The following is a 16,835-nucleotide window of genomic DNA, read 5'->3' as shown; positions in this document are numbered from 1 at the left end:
GTGACGTCACAGGGAAGTCCCGTCAAGTCACCGTGCGTCAGAGGGGGGCGGGGTCACCGGGTGGCCCCGCCCCCCCCCGTTATTTAAGAACTGTCAGACGAGGAGCGCCGTCACACAGCGGGAGCCTCCCTCCATGCCAGCATGGATTGCGGAGCGGCCCGGAGAAGAAAAGAAGAAAAGAAGAAGAGAAGAAGAGAAGAGCGGGAGCCTCCCCCCCATGCCATGGGTGCGGAGCGGCCCGAGGAGAAGAAGACAGAAGACGCCGCGGAGGAGATGCTGGACGAGAACGCCGGAGGAAGAACCAGAAGAGCCAGAAGAACCAGAAGAACCAGAAGATGAAGGAAGATAGAAGAAAGAAGAAGCATTTAAATAAAGGAATTGTCAAAAACTGTCTCTTGTCATTTTTAACATTTTTGACACTTTCTTCGTGAAATGGTAGGGGTACTTATGTACCCCCTTACCATTTCACACAGGGGGGGGCCGGGATCTAGGGGTCACCTTGTTAAAGGGGGCTTCCAGATTCCGATAAGCCCCCCGCCCGCAGACCCCCACAACCACCGGCCAGGGTTGTGGGGATGAGGCCCTTGTCCTCATCAACATGGGGACAAGGTGTTTTGGGGGGCTACCCCAAAGCACCCTCCCAATGTTGAGGGCATGTGGCCTGGTACGGTTCAGGAGGGAGGGGGGGCCGCACTCTCGTCCCCCCCTCTTTTCCTGCGGCCTGCCAGGTTGCGTGCTCGGATAAGGGTCTGGTATGGATTTTTGGGGGGACCCCACGCCGTTTTTTTTTTTTTTTTTTGGCGCGGGGTTCCCCTTAAAATCCATACCAGACCTGAAGGGTCTGGTATGGAATTTAGGGGGAACCCCACGTCATTTTTTTTTTTTAATTTTGGCCGGGGTTCCCCTTAATATCCATACCAGACCTGAAGGGCCTGGTATGGAATTTAGGAGGACTCCCACGTCATTTTTTTTTTTTTAATTTTGGTTCGGGGTTCCCCTTTGGGGAATTCCCATGCCGTTTTTATCAATGAACTTCTATGTGTATTGTCGGCAATGCAATAGCCGCGGGTAGTTTTAAATGAGTTTTTTCCTTCAAAATGTCATTTTGCTGTCAGACTGTTCTAAACACAGGAAACATGCGCCCCTTTACAGGCATACTATAGACACCCCCCAGGTACGAAATTTAAAGGGATATTACACTTTTATTGTTTGACTTTAAGCATTATTAAAATCACTGCTCCTGAAAAAACGGCTGTTTTTAAAACTTTTTTTTGCATTGATCCATGTCCCCTGGGGCAGGACCCAGGTCCCCAAACACTTTTTATGACAATAACTTTCATATAAGCCTTTAAAATTAGCACTTTTGATTATTCATGTTCGTGTCCCATAGACTTTAACGGTGTTCGCATGTTCGAACGAACTTTTTTCCTGTTCGCATGTTCTGGTGCGAACCGAACAGGGGGGTGTTCGGCTCATCCCTACCAGTAAGTACTTCCTATCATTGTACAATTATGCATTCATCCACAGGACAGTGTACCATATGTACCTTCCATCTGTACTGTAGTAAGATGAAAGAATCCCAGGAACAACAGATTGTGATGCTACAGGGCTGATAGATGCTTATATTATACAACACCAGAGTGTTGCAGTGACTTTTTCCCAGGACCTGCACTGGACAGCTGCAGCAACATAAAGATCAATAAAGTGTCTGATGAATGCAACGTGCTGCTATATACAATATACTTCAGACAGTCTGAACCTAAATCTGGCCAAGATAAGGAACTGCTCGGGCTGTGTGTTCCATCCATGGAGCCGCGGCGTCACTTCCGGTTTCCCATTGGCACAGAGAAGCGGAGCTTTTTAAAATGTTTCTATTTTTCGGGTCAGTCGGCGCTGTGATTGAAGATGGATGGACATCACGGAACACTTTTTTTTTTTAATAAAGGACTTGTCAAAAACTGTCTCTTATCGTTTTTGCATTAAGGTGAAAAAACTTCTGTCACTGACCGCCCCCCGTTTTACTCACCTGAGTCCTGTGATTCACACGCCAGAGACGCGCTCTTCCCCTCTGCCCGTTGTCTCGGCTCTTGATTGGGTAGATTGATAGCAGTGCAGCCATTGGCTCCCGCTGTTGTCAATCAAATCCAATGATGCAGGCGCCGGGGGGCGGGGCCGAGTCCAGCATTCTGCGTCTATGGAAGCAAATGCTGGACTCGGGAGCTCACCCGCAAGGTAACCCCATGGGAGAGTGCTTCTCCTAGGGGGTTATATGATGCAGGGAGGAGCTACCAGTGCCCCCGGGGGACCCCAGAAATCGAGGATCGGGGCCACTTTGTGCAAAATGAACTGCACAGTGGAGGTAAGTATGACATGTTTGTTATTTTTAAAAAAATGAAGCCTTACAATCACTTTAAATACACTGCCACTAACTAACCTGCCTGCCTAATCTAGCTTAATCTATCTCCGTCCACCCACTATACACGGCCGCTATGTAAGCAGCCTTATATAGTGTGGGGCGTGGACTTAGTCCCCTTGAGCCATGATTGGCCAAAGGCACCCTGTCTCAAAAATCGAGCTCATCCCTAATGTCCTGTATAGCTTCTGGACTTCTGTTCCCCAGCTGCCTGTGCCATAAGTGAATACATTTGCTGTGTAGGTCATTAGAGACCATATTGGCTTGCTGATCTGTGGTGATGAGCCTGTATAGGTGATCAACCAGTTTTCCTTTTGTGAGGAATCGCTTATTATTGTGGATTGTGCATTCATCACCCTGGAACTTAACTGTGGGACCGTTGTTTGCAAGACTTTTCACTGATAGAAGGCTGCCTTCTAGTTCTGGAACATCTAGCACTCTCTTTACAAGGATACTCTGCTTACCTCCTTGTGGTGTAGTGCAGTTCAGGAAGCCCTGGCCTTTACCTTCTGCAGTGATGCTTTTCCCGTTTGCTAGGAAACCTTTGTCTTTTACACTATTTGTGAAGAAGCTTTCAATGCTTGTCATGTGGTTTGTCACACCTGAGTCTATGCACCAGCCGTGTGACTTATAGCTCTGTGTCACTTTAAAGGTGCCACTCCATGATGTGTCTGCAGTTTTCTTTGTGGCTGCTTTGACTCTTTCTTTTGTGGATAGCTTTAGATCTCGCTGCTCAGCTTTCCAGATAGAACAGTCTTTTTTTAAGTGACCGCTCCTCTTACAGCGAAAACAGGCTCTGATTTCTGTGTTGTGCTTTGTGCCTTTGTACATCTTAAGAGCCTTGTCATCCTGGTGCATATTTTCTTTCCTTCTGTCAAATTCTTTCAATTAATTTGCCCTTGACATAATCTAGCGTTAGCTCCTGCTCAGGTCTGGTTTGTAAAGCGCAAATAAGAGCAGTATATGTCTCTGGAAGGCTGCAGAGGAGGGCAACAATATGGATATCTTTGATGTCCTGATTTCTAGCATAGCCTTCACGTGGTCACACATTTGCTGGTCTTCTTCTAGTCTCATCTTATTCAGCTTTCCTAGTAGAAATAGCTTGCTGTTGAGACTTGAATGCTCATGCAGTTTTTGTAATGAAGTCCACATGCCTTTGGCCGTTTTCTATGTTCTTATGTGGATAAGTTGGTCATCGTCCACTAATAAGCTTATAATTGCCTATTGCCTGCCTATATTTCCTGTCCCAGTCCTCCATATCTCTGTTTGTGGGTCTGTCTGTGTTCAGCACTTGCGACAAGTCATCCTTGCCGAGAATCATCTCTAGCTTAAACTTCCACAGCTGGTAATTGCCATTGTTCAGCTTTGCTATTGAAAAATTCACATCTGAACCACTTGCCATCTTTCAGCAGCCTGTATACAGTACTCACTGATTCTCTGTAGATTTTTTTCCAGTGTCTGTACTTGTAGTATCCTCTCCAATGCTTGGGTGCTGCTGGGTGCGCTGGGTGTGCCTGAATCCATAACCTGTTGTGCAGAGCATTGAAATGATGCACTGGAAGCTTGTTATATGCAGCAATTTGATTTACTTTCTGTCAGGGGAATGTTAGAATCAGAGCCTGTCAGTATAGGCATTTCCCCATGCGCCTACGTGGTAGAATTGCACATCAGCGCGTACCGTTACACAATCAGCGGGTACGAGCGCGGGTCCTGAACAGATCAGCTCATGTGGGTGCACGACGCAGCGCATTACTACGAACGCGTGCGCGCACAACGGGATGTTCCTCTGGCGGGCCTATATATAGACAGCTATGTCCTGTGTTTCTTGCTGGTTTGTCTTTTCAGCTCCTGTGATCTGTTCCTGAACCTGTGTACCTGTGCCTGCCCGTTGTGACCCGGATCGACCTTGACCTTGCTTGAACCTCTCTTGTGCTTGACCCTCGGCTACCTTCTGGACTTCTCTACCTGCCTGATCTACCCGTGTTTGACCCTCGGCCTGCTCCTGGACTTGCCTCTGCCTCATCCTAGTGTGGATCATCTGCCTGCCTGATCTACACATGTTTGACCCTTGGCCTGCTCCTGGATTTGCCTCTGCCTCATCCTAGTGTGGATCATCTGCCTGCTTGACTAACCGTGTTTGACCCCCGGCCTGCTCTTGGACCTTGTCTCTGCCTCACCCTAGTGTTGGATTATCTGCCTGCTTGACTACCCATGTTTGACCCCTGGCCTGTTCCTGGACTTCTGCCTTGTGTTTGACCCTCTGCATCCGGCTTCAGCCTTCATCTCCAGATTCCTGCTCAGTCGGCCCCGGTGAGGTGTCAGCCACCCTGCACGGATCTCTTCTCTACCTGAAGAACCACCCAGCTACTCTACTACCTGCTGGCGACCCGTGCTTCTTCGTGCCCAATACCCGCTGTGCCTCTCCCAGAGGGTGTCGTGCGCCCAGCTGCAAAGGGAGCCTCTCTCAGCAACTCGGCCTTGGTGAGTACCTGACACTTTCATGGAGAATGGCATAAGATATCTTACAGCATGAGAAACAGGAACTGAATACAAACAAGTACACACTTACATACAGAAGGTACATTTTGTTATATTATAAAATGCTGTACTATACTCTATAAAATTACAGCGCCACCTGCTGCATAGATAAGTATAATGCATACAGTATATAGTCAGTTAATATGCAATAGGGATGAGCCCGATGTTCGCGTCGAACGTAAGTTCAACTCAAACATTGGGTGTTCGCCTGTTCGCCGAACAGCGAACGATATGCGATGTTCACGGCAAATTCGAAAGCCGCTGGAACACCGTTAAAGTCTATGGGACACTAACATTAAAAATCAAAAGTGCTCATTTTAAAGGCTTATGTGCAAGTTATTGTAATAAAAAGTGTTTGAAGGACCTGGGTCCTGCCCCAGGGGACATGTATCAATGCAAAAAATTTTTTTTTAAATGGCTGTTTTTTCTGGAGAAGTGATTTTCTTAATGCTTAAAGTGAAACAATAAAAATGAAATATTCCTTTAAATATTGTGCCTGGGGGGTGTCTATAGTATGCCTGTAAAGTGGCGCATTTTTCCAGTGTTTAGAACATTACCACAGCAAAATGACATTTCTAAAGGAAAAATTGTCATTTAAAACTGATCACGACTGTAATGAATTGTCGGGTCTCGGCAATATAGATAAAAATCATTGAAAAAAAGACCATGGGTTCCCCCCCCATCCATTACCAGGCCCTTTGGGTCTGGTATGAATATTAAGGGAAACCCCGAACCAAAATTAAAAAAAAAAAATGGCATAGGGGTCCCCCCAAAATCCATATTTTAAGCGGATTTTAAGGGGAACCCTGCGCCAAAATAAAAAAGAGAGAGCGCCCCCCCTCCTGAACCATACCAGGCCACATGCCCTCAACATGGGGAGGGTGTTTTGGGGTCTGCTCCCAAAGCACCTTGTCCCCATGTTGATGGGGACAAGGGCCTCATCCCCACAACCCTTGCCCGTTGGTTGTGGGGGTATGCGAGCGGGGGGCTTATCGGAATCTGGAAGCCCCCTTTAACAAGGGGACCCCCAGATCCCAGCCTCCCCCACTGTGTGAATTGGTAATGGGGTACATTGTACCCCTACCATTTCACAAAAAAAGTGTCAAAAATAGTAAAAAGACAAGAGACAGCTTGGGACAAGTCCTTTATTAAATATTTATTAAATAAAAAAATTAACATGTCCTTTATTATTTATTAAATAAAAATGTCCCGTGATGTAAATTCACACCGCCTGACAGACCGAAAAAGAAAAAAAAGCCGATACCATTCCGCCTCCATGGGAGGCTCCCGCCGACTGACTCTTCTTCTCTGTGACAGTTCTTATATAGCTGAGGGCGGGGCCACCCAGAGATGCAAACGGGTGACCCCTCCCCCTCTGACGCCATGGGGGCTTCCCATGGTCAGACCCCAAAGCATCCTCCCCATGTTGAGGGCATGTGGCCTGGTACAGTTCAGGAGGGGGGCGCTTTCTCGCCCCCCTCTTTTCCTGCAGCCTGCCAAGTTGTGTGCTCAGATAAGGGTCTGGTATGGATTTTGGGGTGGACCCCTACGCCATTTTTTTTTTTACATTTTGGCGCAGGGTTCCCCTTAAAATCCATACCAGACCTGAAGGGCCTGGAATGGATTTTAGGGGGACCCCATGCAATTTTTTTTTTAATTTTGGTTCGGGGTTCCCCTTAATATGCATACCAGACCCAAAGGGCCTGATAATGGACGGGGGGATCCCATGCTCTTTTTTTCAATTATCTGTATCTATATTGCCGAGACCCGACAATTCATTACAGCTGCGATCAGTTTTAAATGACAATTTTTCCTTTAGAAATGTCATTTTGCTGTGGTACTGTTCTAAACACGGGAAAAATGCACCACTTTACATGCATACTATAGACACCCCCAGGCACAATATTTAAAGGAATATTTAATTTTATTTTTTCACTTTAAGCATTAAAAAAACTTCCAAAAAAGTAATTAAAAAAAAAAAAAAAATTGCATTGATACATGTCCCGTGGGGCAGGATCCAGGTCCCCAAACACTTTTTATGACAAAAACTTTTATATAAGCCTTTAAAATGAGCATTTGATTTTTCATGTTCATATTCCATAGACTTTAGCTTTAGTGTTCGTGTGTTCTTCCAAATTTTTTGCCTGTTCGCATGTTCTGGTGCGAACCGGGGGGTGCTCATCCCTAATATGCAACCTGCTGTTGTACTTTCCTGCAAGGAGGCAGGGAGAAGTGTGCAGCGCCGGCTGAAAAAAAGCCACACTGGTGCCCAGGCCAACCCGCCCCTGCCAAGAACTTCGAAAAGCCAAGTACTGGAATGGCTGGGGCAGTTGGGAGGTATCCCCATAGCAGCACCCCCAACTGATGTGCACTCTAGGCTGGTGCCTACCTCACCTATAGGTAGCGCCGGCCCTTTCCTTTAGTAAGGCATTAACCCAGGGCATGTATGCAGGTCAGGGACTAAACTGTCACCTGGGTAGCAAACAATTAAGCTTCAAGTTTGAAAATTACTTGGTCAGCTATTGCTGGACTTGCCAGGCATTACATGTTTGTTTGTCAATTGCAGCAAGTCCGCATTACATGACTCCCGATCAACTTTCTTTGCAAACATTCTGCAAATCTGCTGCAAGTTCTGGTTCAGTTATGTTGTGCAATGGTCATCCTACCACAAGGGTCACTGTGGCTGAATTTGGAAAAGTGTCAACTAGAACTTGTGCTTCAAGTGCTCTGCAAGTGTACAACTTTCAAGTGAAAATGTGCAACAAGTTAATACCTACAATTTAACACTGCCACAAATTTGTGGCAAGCTATCCTTGCTATCTGTCATTGGTTAATAACATTTTTACTTTTATTCTTTTTCCCCATCATTTTTATTTTGATAGATTTATTTTTTAATTCTTAAAAAAGTCATTTTATTACATTGGAAAAAAATCATATTTAAGCCCATGTGGAAATCATCCCTCAGTCAGGTGCCATGACTGTTCTGGGAAAATAAACAGGAGTTATTTGAGAATATTGAATAGCATGCTAATGAATTTTCCAAGCTCATTCCAGATAAATATAAATGGAACTCTGTCCATAGTAAGTTTCAGTGGAAGCCAAAGAGCTCAAGCAAGGCCTATTCAGTAGGAAGATGGATTCCTCAACACACAAAGTGTATCACGTAGATAAAATGCACTCCAGAAATCACTTGGATTTATATTTCTCTGCCAAGGAGGACATGGACTTTGGAGACGATTCTTTGAAATTTCCAATGGCGAATCTTCACTATTGTTTGATCAGCGGTATGTACAATATTTATCAGTAGATCCAATATATAGCAACTTTATATTAAAAAAGATAGGGGCTCGTTCACACATACAGCTGCTATTGCCACCACTCAGTCACTGTACTGTATCTATAAAGGAGCAGTGTGGTCACCCTAGGAAAGGAAGTTTATTAGAATTACAGAACATCTCCCACTTCCTTTATCCTCCTGTCATAGAGGTGAGCTGGGCAGGGTCATTAAAACTGCTTTACATAACACTGCAGAGGGTGTAGGACATCACTGATTTCTTGGCAGGAAAATCAGACATTTTTTTTTTTTTTTTGCAGATAAAACAAAACACTTTCAGCTGGAGGTCCAACACAACCAAACACCCATTTGGCCATTCTCTGAACCTCCCGCACAGCTGCACCTGGATTCAAAGGTAACCAGCAGCTCATCCCTAGTCATTAACACTGTTTTAGATAATACAACAGAAGGTATAGGACAGCATTGGGTTTTTGGCTGGATCAACAGGCTTTTTTTTTTTTTTTCCTATATCTCTTTTTTGCATCTATAGAACACATCTAACAAAACACTTTAATTGGCATATTTATCAGGCCAAAAAAAAAAAAGCAAATATGAGAAGTGTTGCTAGTGTTTATATACACTTTATAATAACTTCTGCAGCTTAGTGTACTGAGCCCTATGAAAGGTAAGTGCAGGCATTTTGTGGTGCTTATATTTAGGTGTTTATAAGGCATGCCTTTTTTTTACATGATAAGTTAACTTTAGAGTCTCATGCACACCGGGCATTTAGTTGCAGCTGGAGAGCACAGGTGAACCACTCAGCCTCTCTGCCAGCAGCCTGTCAAACTCTATATCCATCTGAACAGGGCTGGATGGTGCTATCACTGGTACTTCTGTTTAGGGCAGTATGCATCCAGGGCAAGCGCCTGAAATGCAGACTGCTTGCTTTCCTGGCATTCATCCCAGGGTGCTTACTGCCCTAAATGTACATGTACTAGGTAGACCACTCAGCCCCGTCTAGCAGCAGTCAGACTCCCAGTTGAGTTTGAAAGGCTGCTTAGTGTTCCTGTGCCCTCCAGCCACAGCTCAAGCCTCATGTACTAAAGATGGGTAAACAATAACAACCCTCTGGGTTGCACAAAAAAAACCTGACCGCTCCGGTTGGAGCCACTGTACTAACCATGTGAAGTTAGTTCAGCGATCTCCCCTGCTGAGCTGTCGTGTTCTGACAGGGGGACACCACCCCCACCAGAACACTCTGATCAGCGCTCTCTGCCATTGGCTGAGAGCGCTGATCAGTAGTCGGTCAGCTGCTGGTTTTCCAGCATGCACATCCGATAAAAGTCGGTTGAACGGCTGGCTTCTGTCGGACAGACCAACATACACACAGGCCGAATGTTGGCCATTTTTTTTGTTGTCTCCTGATATTCAGCCCATGTGTACAGGGCTTAAGGCTGAATGCCTGGTGTGTATGAAACCTTAATGGAATTATTTTAATTTGAATGTACATAACACCCGATTCTGTAATTTCCTTGCAGATCACATTAGGGGCGATCTTGCGATTGATGCCAGCCTTGGTTCCTTCATCCACCATCTCTGTTCTGTGTCCAAATTCTTCAAAGAAATTGCTGTACTAAAATGCAATGAGCATTGTATCATGGAAGTGAGCAAATGGCTACACAACCACACCGGAGCGTTTGATTGGAAGCATGCATCATCTTTCATTGCCGGATTAGAAGGAAAAAGGTGATGTGTCCTTTAATGGTTCTACACTTGTTGGCTTCATTTGTCAGCTCTTGCCTGTGTGTTTTTTTTTTTTAAACCACACCAAGTTCATTAATAAGTTTTATTTTACACTGGCAGCATGGGTAGGTGTGTGGGGTGGTGGTAAAAACATGTGGCTGTGCTATAGGAATTACGGCCCCTGCAACCTAATTGAATTTTAACATGCCTCAGACATGATGCTTTGCTTTATGCCTGTGACAATTTTAATTCAGGCTGCAGAGTTTCACAGGTTATGCCATCTGTCTTACTCACCCAATAAGATTACTGGACGAGTAAGACAGATGAACATCGACTATGTGCTAAATGCTTGTCTTGGAGTTGCAACACGGTCCCACAATATAAAACTGCCATTTGACAATTAAAAAGAAAAAAAGAACAGGTGTGAAAGTTGCATGGATACATTAAGAAAAAGACCCAGAATCTGATACTTGTTATCATTATCATGCACGTTGTGATTAAAAAAAAAAATACAAAACTCCTCAAAATTAGTACAAAGTGTAAGTGTACAAATTTGGGCCTTTTCCGTGTTTTAATTATTTTTTTTTTTGTTATTTTGTTGTTTTTGGGGGTATTTTAGGCAATAACAGAAAACAAAACAACCCCCCCCCCCCCCAATAAAAAAAAAAAAAAAAAAAAATCGTTTTCGATTTTTTTCCTTTATTTTTGTTAAAAAAAACATACGATAACAAGATGCAAAAAATTAGTAAATAAAACATCTGTGTACTGCTTTATGAAATTAGGTTCTTATGTTTTTACCTAGGTTATCCAAAAGGAAAAAAAAAAAAATAGAGCACACAAAAAGAACTTCCAGAGCAATTTAAAGATCCTATAATAATATAAAAACTACCTTAAATTGCCATAATTTTGTCTTCCTGTTAAGCATATCATATAATGATAGATAGCAGAGTTCTACAGCAGCATAGAGTATTTCAGGTAAGGATCGTTAAAGCGGAGTTTCACCCAAAAGTGGAACTTCTGCTTATTCGTCTCCTCCCTCCCTCAGGTGCCACATTTGGCACCTTTCAGGGGGGAGGGGGGGGAACGGGTACCTGTTTTTTGACAGGTACCGTTCCCCACTTCTGGGAGACAGGGCCATGGCCCTGTCTCTTGGAATTTTGCCCCCCTCCTCCTTTCTCCACCACCGGACCAATTGAAATGCGCAGCGAGCTTCGCGCATGCGCAGTAGGGAACCGGCTGTGAAGCCAAAAGGCTTCACTGCCGGGTTCCCTTACCGGCAATGGTGGCGGCTGCACCCGACAGTCAATCTGAAGATCGGCTGTGGTGCCGACATCGCGGGCTCCCTGGACAGATATTAAAAGTCCATATATTAAAAGTCAGCAGCTACAGTATTTGTAACTGCTGACTTAATTTTTCATGGGGTGGGCAGACCTCCGCTTTAAGCTGGCCATAGATGATATGATGTTTTTTTTTCTAGGTTGTTTAAAAAAAATTAAAATAAAAATAGGGCACACAAAAAGATTTTCCAGAGCAATTTAAAGATCCTATAATAATATAAAAACTACCCTAAATTGCCATAATTTTGTCTTCCCGTTATGCATATCATATAACGAAAAATAGCAGAGTCCTTCAACAACAGAGTATTTCAGGAAAGGAGAGTCAAGCTGGCCCTGGATAATACGATTTGCAATTCCCCCATTAACACAGTCAGTTGCAAAGCTATCGTGTTCTCCCGAGACCACAGTAATTATTGCTAGCGGCTATAGCCCTTGGCAATGATCGCATCCTAAAAATCTAACATGCTGGTTGTACCCAAGTTTATTGATGGATCGACTTGGGCACAATCAGCATGCCCATACATTGTTCGAATCTCGGCCAGTCCCTGCTGAACCAGCTGAGATTCAAACATTATATGACCAGCTTTAAATATTGATTTCAGGAGACGATAGATAAATAGAGGCTGGATTAAAATCCTCCAGCACTGCAGAGTATTTCAGGAGAGGAGAGTTAGAGGAAGTTGCAGGGTCTTCCAGCAATGCAGAGCATTTCAGAAGAGAAAAGTGCTAATCTTATGGGCAGCAGGGTCTTCTCATATAATTGTATAATTGTAGTCAGGGCTTTCTTTGATGAAGGCTGTGCTATATTAACTACAGAAATAGTTCTTCATTTGCAGCATACTGGAATCTCTCCCTGTAATGCCGTATTATGTTTTTTAGAGACCAACATGAGGACATAGAAATTCGCTTAAAGTTGTCCGTCAAGCAGGTTTTGAAATGTGACTTTGAACAGGAAATCATAATCTCCCCGGTGGTGTTGCCTCTTGTTGACTGTGTGGTCAGTTGTTTCTTATTGGATGTTATCAGTAAAAATGAAGAAGAATATATGAAGAACATGGAAAAGCTCATAAAGCTGCTGAAACCTGGAGGCCATCTGTTACTTTTGTCGTATATAAACCAAACTTACATGACTGTCGGGGGGATACAGTTCCATGTTTTAAAATACGATGAGAGCTTTGTAAAGAACACATTGAATAAGCTGGGGTTAGTTATTGATTACTACGCCTGGCAGAAGAGACGCAATGTGAACGATCTCACCAATTATACAGCTGTTATGTTCACTGCAGCCCACAAGGGGGAGTAGCTGATTGTAGTCAACAGTATTCATCGCGTTGTACTACAAAGTATCCAGAGGTAACAAGTGGAATCAATCAGTGGTATCCAGGAAGCACCACAACTGTGCTAAAATTAGGAATATTAGTTTGCATTGCATTAGGCCGGGTTCACACTGATACGACACGACTGTTGTACGACTGTCATCTAACTTTGCCCTGCTACATCGGTCCTACTTCTGTCCTACTTCCATCCGACTTGAATGAACAAGATAAGATTTTGCTCTGACTTTGAGATAGTACGACCTGACTTTGACCAATCAAAACAATTCCAGAGTGACATAAATTCCTTTTCCTGCTGCTGTAATTACCATGTCGGATGTCACAAGTCAGATGGTTAGGACAAGGATCCTACTTTGATCCGACTTTAGTGATATTCAATGGGCTGAAGTCGGACCAAAGTAGTGCAGGGAGCATTTTCAAAGTCGGACCGACTTGTGTCGGACCAGTTAAGACGGCTCCCATAGGGAATCATTGATTTGCACACGTCATGCGACATGAGCTCCCAATGTCGGAGCGTTTGTCATACCTGTGGGAACCCAGCCTGATTCTCAATTTTAAACTCCCATCAAATTACAATTTGGTTTAAAGCTGAACTCCAGGCAATTGTATTTCCCCATGCAGTGGGGCTGTGCCTGCACTGTATGGGTTAACTGCTTGTCTTGTTAAGGGGCAACCAGAGCTGATCTTCCACTCCAGTGGCAAATGACGCTCCCCCATGATCCATAATCCCCTAGACAAAATGAAGCAGTTAACCCGTGCAGTTCGGACACAGCCCCACTGCATGGGAGAAACAAAATTGCCCAGCGCTCAGCTTTAATAAATGTTGCGATTTTAAAAAAGATCTTTCAGTTTTCAAATATGTGTTCACCTTCCTTGGAAAAATATTGTACATCCTTTAAAGTGTAGGTTCACCTGTAGGCTTAATGTACAGGCTTAATTTTACAACCTCTCCTGAACGGCGTACCTTGACACGTCCGTTTTGTCACGTTTACAAGAATTTTTTTCAAATATTCAAAATTAAAAACGCCTGTAAACAAAACACGGCTAAACGCAAGTTACCGCGTTTACAAGGTGTTACAGGTCTTTGGCATTTCAAATGCCTCTGAACATCCGCCTTAAATGCATTTTTTTGCTTTCCAAAAAATGCTTCTAAACTCAACTGCCTAGAAAAGCCCATAAACGACCCTGTGTACTGTACTGATAAGATAACAAAGTAGACAGTTCAGGGGCAGCTAGAAAAAATGCTCAACTGCTCCTGAGCCCTGGTTCACATTGATGCAATTTGACATGTCAAATTGCATGCCAAATTGGCGGCTATTGCCCGCAATGGAACCGTCCAAATCGATGCAACTTCGACTGTGTGTTCCCAAAAGCAGTTTCTGTACTACTTTTGGTGATTTCAATAGACATCTGTGCAGGAAACCGCACAGATGTCTCTGAAATCGACGGACTGACATGCGGAAATTAAATTGTGCGAGTTCAGATGAACTAGCATGATTTCAATCCCGCAGTAGTGTGAACCAGGGCTAAATGTCCGTTTACCAGCAGCAGTATACATGAAGCCTTACCTAAAAGCAACACTACGTAGTCCCATGTGGGTATAGTAACACAGGGGTTGATTTACTAAAACTGAAGAGTCCAAAATCTGGTGCAGGTGTGCATAGAAGCCAATCAGCTTCCAGGTTTTTTTTTTTTTTTTTGTTGACAAAACTTAATTTAACAAGCTGATTGGCCACCATGCACAGCTGCACCAGACTTTGCACTCTCCAGTTTTAGTAAATCAACCCCACAGTGTGCTACACCTAGCTACCAGCCAGAGCTCCCTTTCTGTTTAAGGCTATGTTTCCACTAGTGCGTCCCCAAAGTTGCGCGATTTACACTGCAACTTTACAATGTGATTCATGTTGCGATTTGATGCGACTTTAAAAACTACTTTGATGTTCTGCGATTTAGCCAGAGTGATGTAATTCCTTATCCTGCTTAGTTAATTCCCCTTCCTGTCTTCCACACTCACGTACATCAATATAGGAAGTGATGTATTTGGGAGGAGCAGAGATCATGTGCTTCCGTAGAAGTCGCATTAAAGTCGCGGTGTCAGACATGTACATGCGACTGCATTGCGACTTAATACCTTTCTATGGAGAACAAGTCGCACCGAAGACGGAACAAAGTAGTGCAAGAACCTTTTTTGGAGACGCTGCGTCTTGAGTCGCACTAATTAGAACGGGGACCATTGAAATACATGGGTTTTGACTTGTCATGTGACTAGACATGTGTCAAGTCGCAAAAAAGTCACAGTAGTGGAAACAGAGCCTAAAACCACTTGCTTAGCAGGCCAATTCTGACTCTTCTCTCATACATGTAAAATTATTTTTTTTTTCTAGAAAATTACTTAGAACCCCCAAACATTTTTTATATATATATATATATATATATATATATATATATATATATATATATATACACACACACACAAACGCAACACTTTTGTGTTTGCCCTATTTTATCATGAGCTGAACGCAAAGATCTACGACTTTTTTTTCTTTTTCTTTGTGCTAATCACATGTGATCTCTGAAAGCACGCTATTGTGAACCTCAGGCTTAGACAGATTTGTGAACAATATTTGAGAGAAATAGGCCTTTTGTGTACAAAGAAAAAGTCGTAGATCTTTGCGTTCAGCTCATGATAAATAGGGTCAAACACAAAAGTGTTGTTTTTATAGGCCCTAGAGAATAAAAGGGCAGTTGTTGCATTTTTTTATGACACATATTTGCTGAGCGATTTTTCAAATGCAATTCTTTTTTGGAAAAAATACATTTTAATGAATTAAAAAACAAAACAAAAACTCAATTTTTGTAAAATATGAAAGATGATGTTATGCCGAGTAAACAGATACCCAACATGTCATGGGATTTAAGGGATTAGCAACCCCCTCCTGTCGTTTCTAAAAGTGATTCAGCGGCTAATCAATCGCTCATATCACTTTTAGCGGTTAGAGAATCGCCGGCTGAAAAAAACAATACCGGGGTTATGGCATATTGCTGCAGCGATAACCTCAGTATTCCACCCTAGGACGTCATTTTACTATGGCCCGGTTGGGAACGAAGTCCACAATCACATTTAGAATTTTTTTAATTCAAATCCTGTGCAGCCAATTATTGGATGGATGGAGCAGCCATTGGGACTAGTACTAAGGACCCCTAATGCCATGGGAGGGAGTGTTGTTCCATTCTTTTTGGACACACATGCACAGCATATACTGTCTCCAATGATGAGCTCAGCAGCTGCAACAGCTGCTGTGCTTTTCTGTAAAGCTGAACTTACACTTTAGGGACCAAACACATGTATGCATCTATCTATGGGCAATGCTCATTGAAGCAATTACATAGTTATATAGTAGGTGAGGTTGAAAAAAGACACAAGTCCATCAAGTCCAACCTATTAAGATGTCCTCTTCATGAAAGCCATGAATTAAGATGATATTAAAATATATCAGTGGGAATTTTACCCCCCTCTTTTCCCCACTAACTTATTGTTCTTCCGCCTAGCCATTTTTAATTGTCTTCACCTTATGCATCTATTCCTGGATTCTGAGCTCCTCGACTTTGGAACTGACAATAGGTGACCCAGAAGTCCCTTACCTTTCAGGGTATTGTCATGAATATACTGCTTTGGGAGTGGAATCACATTTGTTATATTTGCTTGTTCTTGCTCTTAGAAATGTTTACATTCTCTTTCTGACACTGTGGCCCCTGCATGGGCACTTTTATCACTGTTCTTTTTCCCTACCTGAAATCAATAAAAAGGAATTGAATGAAAAAAAATTAACATCAGATTTAATATACGATTAACATATTAAATAATTGAGTTTAATGCATAAAAACTCGTATTAGTTTAAGGAGATAATAATAGTTAAGGAGATAATAATAGCATACACTTAATTGAATAACGAGTTGTAGAAATAAAAAAAATTCATGACTTTTGTGTTACAATGGTACAACCAATAAATTTACTTTGTTAATTATATGTATTATCTAATTATATATACACATTACTAGAGATGAGCAGAGTATTTCAGTGAAACAGATTTTGTTGTTGGCAAAATATCTTTAATGTAAATTTTGCTAATTAAACCGTGAAATTTGCTTGCAAAAAAAAAGTCTACTCCCTTTTCTTTCTTTTTTTTTTCTGGATG

The 16,835-nt window shown here is 43.0% G+C and overlaps 1 protein-coding gene across 1 annotated transcript; it reads left to right on the top strand.

Annotated features, from left to right (window-relative positions):
• The first annotated feature begins 8,012 nt into the window (after positions 1-8,012).
• LOC141111145 (nicotinamide N-methyltransferase-like) lies at positions 8,013-16,468 on the top strand. The gene is made up of 3 exons (XM_073603186.1): positions 8,013-8,235; positions 9,764-9,971; positions 12,185-16,468. The coding sequence occupies exons 1-3, from the start codon at positions 8,085-8,087 to the stop codon at positions 12,606-12,608; spliced, it is 783 nt and encodes a 260-aa protein (XP_073459287.1). The 5' UTR covers positions 8,013-8,084; the 3' UTR covers positions 12,609-16,468.
• The last annotated feature ends 367 nt before the right edge of the window (positions 16,469-16,835 follow it).

Source organism: Aquarana catesbeiana, linkage group LG10 (genome assembly GCF_042186555.1).
Source record: "Aquarana catesbeiana isolate 2022-GZ linkage group LG10, ASM4218655v1, whole genome shotgun sequence".
Taxonomy (NCBI): domain Eukaryota; kingdom Metazoa; phylum Chordata; class Amphibia; order Anura; family Ranidae; genus Aquarana; species Aquarana catesbeiana.
The sequence above is the reverse complement of the archived record's forward strand: the minus strand, read 5'-3'. Positions and strand labels throughout refer to the sequence as shown.